Below are 12,778 nucleotides of genomic sequence, written 5' to 3'. Positions count from 1 at the left end.
TGAAAATTGGCGAAATTATAACATGGAAATGAAAGGATCCTGAAAAAAATTGTCACCACATATCAGACACCAGTACTGACTTAATTAATAATGCAGTTGAAGTAAGAAATCCTCAAAATCCACTGAGGATAGACATGGTGATGTAAACTTGACAACATTGTAGCAATATAAAAACGAAATTCCAAGCTAGAACCACAGTCTAGTGTATACAGTAACGAAGGTTGAGTTTTGAGGGTGCTGGGAACAATAGACTGTGCAGATACTATTTCGCATTATCTGTAATGAGGCAATAGTAGCAATCCTAGCGGTTAGCAACTATCTGTGGATGCATATTTATTATGTATTGAGCTTCGTTACTGTATATACTAGACTGTGCTAGAACCATCTCAACTAAAAGAACGTGAAATATCGTCAATAAAACGAAGTCAGATTTTGATACCAGAGAGATTCTGTGGCACTTTACTTGGATAAAATATCTGTGAAGCAAGACTCCTCTAAGTATGTTAGTCTTTCCTGCCTGCGAGTCTAATTTATCTATTGTCTCCAAACAGCTTTAAATAATTAATTACTAATTACTAGCGTCAATTTCCTTCAAGAAATGCATCAAATACATGAAGAAAAATTGATGGTGAGAAAACTTATCAAACACTACATAACAGAAAATGTAGTTCAATGCCAACAACGCTTTCTTTAGCCTACTATGGGGCTGCTGAATTTCTAACCTACCTCCTATAGTAGGCAGTGTAGCTAAAGTATATTCTGCCACTGACATCCCAGCACTGTTGGTAGCTGTCACACGAAGCATGTATCTTGTTCCTGGCCACAGTCCAGTAATTGTGAAGCTATCTTTGTTCTGAACGTTGTTACCAACTGAAAATATAACATGTATAACACGACTATAAAGCTTTCTTTGCTCTGAATGTTTTTATCAGATAAAAAAATTGCAATTATAACACGACATATCTCTTGTTTCTGGTCACAGTCTGCTAATTTTAATGGGTTTCTCACGTACGACGCAACTCGAAGTCTCAGCGTTACTCAGAAAGCATTAGTTAGCTGGAAGATAGCACTCACCAATTGGTGGCCTCCTCTGTTTCTCATAGCAAGATTAGTCTTGCAGGTGCCTAGCTGTAAACAGTGCGTATTACTCAGCCTCGTTCATTCTTACTGTGTGCAGTTTCATTCACTATATTATACACTAGGGAGTAACGAGTGTTTATTGTGTTAAACTATGCAAGAAGAAAGTCATATACTGTGGAATGTCAGCTTGCGTTCATACAGAAATTTCCCGGCATACAAGTTCCCAATAAATCGACGATATGTAGATCACTAGAAAACATTTAAAAGACTGGATCCATGTTAAAAATAAAGAAACTAGAAAATCAAGCATTCTAACTGAGGAAAAATTAGAAGAGATAGGAGCAGCTTAGAAAGAGGTTCGAGAAAATCGTTTCGGTGATTGTGATCTCAACAATTTCGGCGATGTTTCGAACCGAGTTGTATAGGGCTTGAACTGCAGGTCTACTACAAATTATAATAGGACATAACCTAAAACAATCTCCCTCTTTTTCTCTCTCGTACAGAAACACATGCGTACATCAATAAAACTATGTAACAGTGTTAACAGAAACTTATTTATATGAAGCTTACCTTCCGAAGATATCACATGAAATGTAAATTCTAATTATTTTATTTAATCTCATCTTTAAGTTTACAAATTATACTAGGATCACTTTTCTTTTTTCTGCATTGTTGTCCAGTATGTTATTCATATATCTCCAAGTGGCGGCCTGAATACCTGCAGACTTCTAACACATTAGTACAGGCTGTTACGAAAGAAAAATTACAGTGCTTCCATTCCTCAAATGAGGTATAGGAATTCTTATACATTCAGAAATTTAAAATAAATACAGTATTATAGTCCAGACACATGATCTGAAGACATTAATTCATCAATTTAAGCACATAAACTTAATCATAAACAAAAGCAAAAAGATCTTTTGAATTCAATAGAATAAAAAAAAAAAAAGAGGCCAGATAAGTTTGGGGGGGGGGCAGTGCCCCCCTATAACTCCGCCCATGAGCACTACGTAAAAAAAATGTGTTAATGGCTTATGAGCGAACATGTCAAAGGACCAGTTATTACTACTGGTTCAAGAAATAAATTATGCAAATCTAGTCTTTCAGTTAAAGCTCCCTGTAAAGCAGATTTGAATAATTTCAAGGAAAAATTGTTCCGGGGCCAGGTATCGATCCCGGGACTTCTGGTTGAACGTACCAGCGCTCTTACCAACTGAGCTACCTGGGAACTCCACCCTACACCATCTCAACTTTTCCCTTTATATCCACACAACTCGCGTGGGCTGACGAAACGCCAGAAACCCACATCGAGTGCACACAATCTCTGTGTGACTTGGAATTGTGGTTTTCTGTTAATGTACACAGTGACGTATATATTATGCAAATCTAGTCTTTCAGGTAAAGCTCCCTGTAAAGCAGATTTGAATAATTACAAGGAAAAATTGTTCCTGGGCCGGGTATCAATCCTGGGACCTCTGGTTGAACGTACCAGCGCTCTTACCAACTGAGCTACCCAGGAACTCCACCCGACACCGTCTCAACTTTTCCCTTCATATCCACACAACTCACGTGAGCTCACGAAACGCCAGAGACCCACATCGAGTGCACACAATTTCTGTGTGACTTGGAATTGTGGTTTTCTGTTAATGTACACAGTGACGTATATATTATGCAAATCTAGTCTTTCAGGTAAAGCTCCCTGTAAAGCAGATTTGAATAATTACAAGGAAAAATTGTTCCTGGGCCGGGTATCAATCCTGGGACCTCTGGTTGAACGTACCAGCGCTCTTACCAACTGAGCTACCCAGGAACTCCACCCGACACCGTCTCAACTTTTCCCTTTATATCCACATAACTCGCGTGGGCTGACTAAACGCCAGAGACCCACATCGAGTGCACACAATCTCTGTGTGACTTGGAATTGTGGTTTTCTGTTAATGTACACAGTGACGTATATATTATGCAAATCTAGTCTTTCAGGTAAGAAATAAATTGTTTATGCTCTCTTTTCTTTGAATCAGATGGCAGTACGGAAATTTCGCAAAATCTTGCTAGCATAGCACAGACAACAACTTGTACAGCCGCCATGTTAGCCATTGAACCTTCCAGCAGTTTTGTTCCTATTTCGCTGCAGCATGACGTCATTGACGTCCACAGGTCCGGTGAGATTCAGAATACGCCTATACATTAAACAGCTGATCTCTCTATGAGTAAGTTTTGCAAACTTTACAGAAGTAAAATGTACCTATTACCTAGCCAAGACTACTTAGATTCAATGCCCATAAAACTTATAAAATATTTTCCTTCAGAAATTAAATATTAGAATATTTAAATTTAGAGCCTTATCTATTTCTTACACTAATAATAAACAAATAATTATTTCTGAAAATGACTTTTTCATTGAAATTCCCAGTTTGCCTGAAATGGCCGTCTTCTATAACATTTTTTCATGTACGAATATGTCTCATTTTTAAATGTTAGTGAACAAGTGATACTGAAATCTTAAAATATACGACCCAGTGGCGGATAGTGGGTTTGAAAGTTGAGGAGGCCAAGACGTGATTGATGAGAGTTTGCATTAATGTATTAAAAATATAAGGCCTGTAACGTTCCTAATTATCAAGTGCAGAATTTAAAAAGGTTTTAAGAAACTAAAATTAGGTTTTCCAATCTATGTTTCAGGAACTTTTTTTTTTTTTTTTTTTAGGATTTTTAATCTCGTATTTAGGAGTCTATATGATTTTATGGGGAAAATAAATAAAAATAAATAACATACTGTTAATATATTACAATACTATTAGAGTTATATTCAAATATCCGTTATTATATCTAGCTATATATTATAGCTACAGATCTAAAAACAGCCTGCTGATTCACGTGGTGATGATTGAATGTTTTATGGAACTATTTACCAATATTAATACATATTAAATGTCTATTATGTTTACAACACTGTATCTTTATTAAATTATTACACCCGCAAACCATTCATTTAAGTAGTGCTCCTGATATGAATTAGGTATCTTTAGCGGTACAGTTGTCAGCGGTGGGTAGGACGTCTCCAAAGCGGCTCCTCTCGCGTGTTCTAGTTAAGTTGAAACATTCCGCTAACCAGCTATCTTATTGGTTGAACTGCTGTTGTCATGGTTACCGGGGAGCAGAGTGATGTAGCTGTCTCCTCTCTCCTGCTCTTGCATAGACACTGCAGGCTGCTAGATGTCGACTATACAGGTTACAGCGCTATCTGTTATTTTTCAGTACGAATTATTTGTATTAGCTACAGTATAGCGAGTGGGCATCACCAACTGGATGTGGTCCACTTGATGCCATAGTGAACAGTAAAATTAATATAAAAGGAAAAAAATGTTCGTCATTTGCTATAACTTGTCTGTGATCTTAATTCAGCTGGAATTAATATTAATATATTGTGTTCTGGTAAAATATTAGGGGAGACATAGCCTCCCTTGCCTCCTCTGAAAATCCGCCGCTGATACAACCAAATGTTTCGCATTATGAACAAAATGTGCACATGAATTGATGTACAATAAAAATATGCTCATTTGATTATTTCTTCTTAATTCCTCAGTTCAACTATTTTTTTCTAATTTTCTATTTTTACATTTAAAAGAAAACAAGCTGGTAATTTAAATTACCGGTACTATTTTATTAAAAAAAATACCAACAATTGCATTTCTGCATGAAAAATGGTGTTCACATGAAGGGTCGTGCAGTCTCAAAGAGTTTGGGAATCCCTGGGATAACCAAAACTCAGCTTCATGCCCACAAGGTGATAGAATTTTATTGTTTGCTCGTGTCTAGCCTATCTTTGAATAGAGTTCGAACAAAGGCATTAACTAGCTTACTGAGAGGTCATAATACCTTAAGGAACTATCTACACGTAAATAAGTCTTAGTGAGAAATCGAAATGGAGGAAATGTAAGGAGGAAGAAGGAACTTCCTCGCCTGTTCTCTGTCGTATCACTGAGTTATCAAATTATCAGTTCAGAGGTGTCCGAAAACCGAAAGATACAACACAAGTGAAATTGGGGACCTTTGGTTCTTATACGCGTATTAAAAGAATAAGTTTCCTGTAACTTATAGTTACCTAATTTCTTAAGTGTGAGAATCCCCTTTAAAGGGAAGCTACTCACTCACTCACTCACTTCTTCCGAAAAAATTATGGTAAGGAATTTTCGCCTATTGTCAGCCAGGTTGAAATTCGCAAACTTGGAAGCAGAACAACCGTCTGGAATGATCATCATTACTAGGGAGCGGATTTTTATGTGCTAAAAAATTTAAATATATTTATTTTTTATGTGCTAAAAAGTATGAAAATATTTTCTAAAGATAAAAGAAATATTTCTTTTAAATATGACAAAAGTACCTTACTTAGCCTGGAAAAAAAAAAAAATGTTACTAGGTACTCACGAACCACACTTGAGTGCTAGTAGTTGGCCGAGAATTGCAGTGAACAACAAAGGTCATCTCCAAATTCTCCATCACAAATGCATGCCGATTATCTCTGAACAACGACTTATACTGTGAAAACGATCTTTCCACATCACAGGACGTCAGACGTGCATATTTAAAGAGAGGAATGTCACAAACACAAGCACCGTCAATTTCACCTAAAGGCACACCCTCCAATACTTGAGCAACTTGAGCACTCTTTTTCCCAAACACATTCTGGAATGTGTCCCTTAGTACTTGTGCTTCTGAACCTGGTAGTGAGTCTAGTTTAATTTTTATGGTGTCACACAAAAAGCTTAGATTTGCTAATAGGAAAGCCGAATCTTTTTTAAACAACCATCTTTCAGTATATCTTGAAGGATATCGATTGCCGAAGCCCGATAACAGAGAATCACAACAAGACATATTGCCTTACTTGATGGACATGAGCGAGAGGCGAGAGATTTGTTTAAATTAAATAATGTTCATACCCGAGCTCTTTGTTGTGTTTCAGAAACAAAGCATGGAATGAAATCATCTTCAGCAGCAATAAACATTCCTAATTATGTGTTGCAAGATCTCTCCTCCTTGTCCATGTTAATTTATTCTCTGATAATAACACTGAAATGCTGCCTAGCAGTTCTCAGAACTTGAGGCGATACTATTACAAAAATGGATCACGGATACACCACACAGCACTTAGAAACACGAAGCAACCAAGAATTCTTAAAAAAGATAACGTACTTCTGAGTGATATAATTGATTTAGTTTTAAAATATTTAAAAGTTCTTGTAAAAAAATTATTTAAGTAAAAAAAACTCAAATAGTTATGTGTTTATAATGGATTTCCTGAAAATATGTATTTACATAATTTTTTTGTGAAAATATGTGTTTTTATGTGAAATAAAATTCGGGTTTTAAACTTGAAACTTCATGTTCGGAATTTTTAACTTTGTTAATTGTGTTTTATCACACGCAACAAGAATATTTAATTACATAGGAATCCGCTCCTTAATCATTACTTTTTCTTACCTGTTAACCAATCCTCCTGCACAGTCTCTCTGTACTCGATGCTGAATGATGTTATTGGACATCCGTTCTCCGACCATGTCTTCAGATGAAGGGTCACGTTGTTTGGGTTAGATTCTATGAATTCACTATGGGAAGGCTTGATAGGGTGAGCACCATCAGTACGTGCTGTAAGTGTCAAACTGGGAGCCCCGCTTCCAACTGCATTGTAAGCCATTAACTGCAGCTGGTATTCCGTACCACATGATAAACCATGCAGGCGATGGAATGTAGCATCTCTTGGCAATGATCGCTCTTCCCATTCACCACCATCTTCACGGCGGAAGTTGAGCAGGAATCCACGAACTGCGCTACCTCCATTTTCGACATTGCTCCACTGAACTTGCAACCATGTTGATCCTCTCGCCGCCACTCTGACCACAGGAGCTGAAGGAGGAACTGTTGGAAACAAATATAATTCTGCTGTTTAAGGGGATGCTATACTGAAATTCCCCAAAGACCATATTTTTAAGAGTGCACTATAACTTCCACATTTGTAAAGCTAGATTCACCAATATTATAGATGTATTAATTTGTCCTACAGAATTTATCTGTAATATTGACACTTAATATTTTAGGAGAAAAATTCGCTCCAGTGCCAGGGATCGAAGCCAGGTCCTTGGTTCTACGTACCAAGCACTCTGACCACCGAGCTATGTCGAATTCAATCCACAGCACCGGATCGAATTCTCCTCCTTCGATGTTTCCCTTTATGGCCTGACTCCAAGTTAGGCATATATATGTTGACGTGTATCCAATGTCAACTGCCATTATACTAAGAGCGCACTCAGCTGAGTGACTTGTTGGCCGGGAATCCGCAGTTACTGTATGGTCTGACATTGGATACACGTCAACATATATATGCCTAACTTGGAGTCAGGCCACAAAGGGAAACATCGAAGGAGGAGAATTCGATCTGGTGCTGTGGATTGAATTCGGCATAGCTCAGTGGTCAGAGCGCTTGGTACATAGAACCTAGAACCCGGGTTCGATCCGCGGCACCGGAGCGAATTTTTCTCCTAAAATATTTTAGATTCACCAAATTTTTGCCACGATGTATCTAGTTAATTATGACAAATGTACAAAATTTCATTTGCCTATGATAAGTGGCTTGCATTTTATTAAAATTTTAATCAAATATTGTAACGGTTAATATAAAAAGGCCCTTGCATCACAATTTACATTATTCCTTAATGATATTCACTTATATGTTTCCATATACATTTATTTATTTATGTTTTTATATGTTTATTTATATGGGAACTAAACTTAATATGAGTTTTTGGTATAAAATGAATCGATAAAGAACTAGTCACCTTTATTTAAAAAAAAAATTAAAATGCCAGTAAAAATAATAATAACAGTTTTAAATTTCTAGTTATTTACAGATTCATTTTACACAAAAACCACATACTAAGTTTCGTTCCCATGTATATAGGGAATCATAAAAGTAAATATCAAGTAAAAATAATGTATAGTATGGCGCAAGGGAATGTTTGTATGAAGAAATTCAATATTATATTAAAATATTAATAAAATGTAAACCATATATCATAATAATAATAATAATAATAATAATAATAATAATAATAATAATAATAATGTTTTATTTTCGCTGGCGGATTTAAGACCATAAGGGCTTCTCTTCCACTCAACCAGCCTTAATCAATACAATACATATTTAAATTACGAATATTTACATTACACTTAAAAGGTTCTCCAGCAATATTCTTCAGTTAAGTTAACGACTACTAGATTACATATTTATTTACATTTAGATAAACCTATAAGGTTAAGTAGTACCGGTAACTTAATTTATGAGCTAATTTAATTCAATCAATTATAATTAATTTGAGGTTTGAGATAGCTAGTAAAATGATGAAAATTATTTTAATATAAGCTTACTAGAACTATGTTACAGGGAGAAAAAAAATATACGTATATATATATATATATATTTCTATAATGAGAATATTAATGTAATTGCCATTAAAGGTTTTGTAAATCTATTTAGAGAAATTAATGATAATAATAGAAATGGACAGATGTTAGTTTCATTATAATATGTAATAAATATTAATCAGCAATTAATTTGTTAATTAAGAATTTATGTAATTTTGACCTAAATGAAGTTATTGTCCAACAACCCCTTACATCACTCGGTAGCGAGTTCCAATTTCTAGCAACTGAAACTGTATAAGATGAAGAGGGATGAAATTTTATGCATGTGATATTATTAACCTAAATCAGTATATAGTCAAAGTGATATGAACAGTAAATTCAACGAGTTTCATAAAACATTTCTAAATATTTTTGAATCCAGTTTTCCTGTAAATTATAAAAATAGTAGTTTCTCTCAACTGATATTCCAACAAAACACTTAATACAAATTTGTACACCCAATCTTCAATCACTTACCCAAAACACGTAAGAAGTAACTTATCTCATCTGAGCCATGAGCATTAGTTACAGAGCAGGTGTAGTTCCCTTGATGTTGGCGCTGTATGTCGGATATGTAGAGAGAACCATTAGGTTGCAAATGAAATGGGTCGCCCACCACGGATTTTCCTTCAATTCCATACCACGATCTATCTGGGGGTGGAATTCCAACGGCAAGACATGACAACAGGACAGAACCCCGTCTTCTTACTGAAATAGTTTCTCCAAACGAGATGATGGCTGCTGCAACTGGAATGAATATCTGTGTTAATTACACTTTCTTTTCGTGAGAACCATTAACTTAAAACTGTGTAAATTAAATAAATAAATAATAAGTGTACACTTAACATTAAAAAATAGTTTCACATTAATTTAACAGCCATTCATGTTAATAACTATTTCTCAGGACCGCTCAAGACAGGTTTCAATGTGGTATTAAAAGACCTAATTGTGACGCAGTTCTAGTTAGTCTGATGTGTGATGCCATAAATCTATGTTGCTGATATGTGCTTCTAAATAGTTCAATGTAACATTATTCCATATCATACCGTAGAAGTGGGTAAAGTCAATCAGTTGGTGTATAATCGATCATTTGCGATTTTTATTGAAAATTATATATTTTTCAGTTACTTGTTAAAATTTTGTTATGCTCACTTCATTGTCTGACATTGCAAATGTAAGCGAGAGGGACAACAAAAAGCCTGCGCATGCCAACAATGGGAACACAGTGTAATTACCGTTGAAGTGAAAATTGTTATTCTCAACTTTTTTTCTTAAATGAAAACAAAGTCTTACAAACTCTAAATTATCGTCAGCAGTGAAAGGAGACAGGAAGTATACGTAAGTAATTTTCGTTGAGATTGTTTCCTCAAATAATAGTTTTGCAGTTCGTTAATGTTAGTATTGAAACTTATTATTTTAAGAAAACTTGTACATTTGTAGGGTTAAGTCGATCATGCCATCGACCTACTCGAACCAGATAGGACCAGCAGGAAGAATAAATTGTTCACCGGAATACCTCCAACTAACACTTATAAACAGAAAAGTGTCATAGTATAGCTTATATTGATGGGATAGTGGGGAAAGAGGAAGACGAAATTATGGTGAATTTCTTGCATAAGAGAAGCACTGCCAAAGGAACATATTTTGTACACCCCTCTGTACCTGACGATGGGAACAACGTAGTTTCTAAAGTGACATGAGGAGGGGAAGATTTCAAATAACATCTTATATAAACCTGAGCAATGTTGAATTGCATTTTAGATTATAATTGAAATGTGATATTTCAATGTAAATGTTGAATTCTTAAATCTTTGTTTGTTGGTATGTGAAGTATTAAAATGTGTTTTTATGTTTTATAAGTTGGCAATTATAGTCACGTTTGTACAGTGGAGACTTATAGGCCTAATTGTATCGAATAGTATGATCACAGTAACAAAAGATACACTATATAATGCTATAGGCATATATTGGAGATTATTATAGTTTTTACACCCCTTATAACTATAAAATATATGTAATACACTTAATTTGTTTTTTTAAAAACATAAACAGTGATCGAAATTACTCCGCAATATTTTAAAATCGATCTTAAACTAAAAATTCAATGGTGATCGACTTTACCCTATTTAAGCAGGTAACTTCGATCACAAGTCAAACAAAAAAAAAAAAACAGTTTTTGATAGATTGCAATTCAATTCTTGTAACGTGCCTTCATAAGTGAAGGATATGACGACAAAATGCTATTTTCTGAGGAACTTCGCTCCATTGCATAACCTCACTATCATAAAAAAAATTGCACAATTTTGATCGACTTTACCCTCTTCTACGGTAATCATATTACTGGTACCTATTAACTTCACTTTGGGGATACATTCCAATGTCAAATCTACGTCAGTTTAGCTACAATGACATTGACGTCAATTTTATTCCACAATAAAAGTCAGAAATTTTGTTCACTTCTATTTTTCACTGAAACTGAGGAAGGCCTAACAACTAAAATTTCTTATTGTAATTTATAAATTTGTAATTTACAATACTGTCTGGTCTATAAGCATTACAAGAACTTTACCTCTGTTGTTGATGGTGGCATACACTACGGGTGTACTCTGCCCTTCTCCAACTCGCGTTGATGCGGTCACCCAGAATTCGTAAGCTTCACCTTTGTGAAGGTCATGAACTTCGTAATGAGTGTTTGTCGGTGGAAGATGCCGCTTCATCAAGTCCCTCTCCTGACCTGCTTTGAGCACCCGCCAATATACACCATAACTCGTGAGCTGGCCATTTGTACGCAACGGCTTTAACCAGCTTACTGTTAGAGATGTTGGCGAACTGGCAACCACTTTTATCCTTCTCGGTGGTTCAGGGGCTAAAAGAGTTTGAAACACCAATCACTATGTTGGAATGATGGAGAAAAGTAACATCACGTGGTCCATTGACTATTAGACGAAAGGATCAATGAATGTTGAAACATGACGAGGATATCTAATATGGTCTTTTTATAAAATCTGTACCTTGATTTGAGTTTATTATCTATATCTAATAATATGCTAAGGAACATGAGAAGCTTTAACAATCCCCTGGATGTTCTCAATATTCTCGGCAAATTGAACAAATTTTCCAAATATCAGCAATTTTCCTTATGTCTACAAACAAAAATCAAAGTCTAGATTTTTGGCGACTTCGAAGTAAAGTCACAATTGAAGTTTACTTCAGTTAAGGTGTCGACTGTGAATAGGAAAATGGCCAATTTATAGCCTACTTTCCAAAGTTAACTTTGGTCCAAAGTCTCGTCTATGAATACGACCCTAAGTCATTCGCAAACTTCTTACTGGTACATAAAGAATTGTGCATAATATTTGTGTGTAGTTAGTGAGTAGCCTTTTGAGAAACAAACAATGAAGAGGCATTTTATAACCAGTATAAAAATAAGATATCACAAGTAATTATTGCTACATTATGCAGTTTTACATTAAATAAGAGTCAAACAAATGCAGATAGTAAGTATAATTTCTAATAAATTTCTAATCATCATCATCATCATCATCATCAATAAGTCTTGGATTAGGCCTCCTGGCCTGTTCCGCTTCCAGAAGAAGTTGATCTTTCCATCTCTTCCATGGTCTTCCAATGTCTCGTTTTCCATGAGATGTATAGTCAATAGTCTCTTGGGTAACCTATTGTTGGGCATTCTTAATACATGTTCATACCAGTTGTTGCGGTAAGATTCTATAGTATCCATAATGGCGGTGATATTCAATTCTGTTCGGATGTCAGCGTTCCTTTTATGGTCGTAAAGAGTATATCCTGCAAGAGGTCTTAGCAATCGCATTTCAGCAGCTTCTATTCTTCGAAGTTGTCCTTTCGTTAATGACCATGTCTCTGATCCATATAATAATACCGGGACTGCCATAACTTTATAGAATTTCAAAATTGTTTCTGATCGAACTTTCTTTAATAGAGTTGATTTGATTGTTCTTAACAGTTGGTGAAATTTGGCAAGTTTAATATCTACGTCCCTGGAGTTTATATAAGAGAGACTGCAGCCAAGATAGTTGAATGTGTTGACTTGTTCTATACAATTATTATTGATTGCAATTTTGGACCTTACATGATTCTTTCCTTGGAAGGCCATGATTCTGGTTTTATTTATAGAGATTTCCAAATTATAATTTTTTGCTCTCTTGTATAGTGTGTGTATTGCTCTTTGTAAGTTGTCTTCAGAATTTGCTAAGATTATCTG

At 35.2% G+C, this 12,778-nt stretch overlaps 1 protein-coding gene across 2 annotated transcripts in view; it reads right to left on the bottom strand.

Annotated features, from left to right (window-relative positions):
- Window positions 1–12,778, bottom strand: part of LOC138707601 (cell adhesion molecule Dscam1-like) — a 386,068-nt gene that overhangs the window by 23,845 nt on the left and 349,445 nt on the right. For both annotated transcript variants that reach the window (XM_069837239.1, XM_069837240.1), the window contains 4 exons: window positions 11,108–11,404; window positions 9,016–9,285; window positions 6,562–6,996; window positions 727–870 (listed from right to left, as the gene is read on the bottom strand). In XM_069837239.1, the coding sequence (XP_069693340.1) occupies window positions 727–870; window positions 6,562–6,996; window positions 9,016–9,285; window positions 11,108–11,404 (1,146 nt within the window). The remainder of the gene's footprint in view (window positions 1–726; window positions 871–6,561; window positions 6,997–9,015; window positions 9,286–11,107; window positions 11,405–12,778) is intronic.

Source organism: Periplaneta americana, chromosome 10, assembly GCF_040183065.1.
Source record: "Periplaneta americana isolate PAMFEO1 chromosome 10, P.americana_PAMFEO1_priV1, whole genome shotgun sequence".
Classification (NCBI taxonomy): Eukaryota; Metazoa; Arthropoda; class Insecta; order Blattodea; family Blattidae; genus Periplaneta; species Periplaneta americana.
The sequence above is the reverse complement of the archived record's forward strand: the minus strand, read 5'-3'. Positions and strand labels throughout refer to the sequence as shown.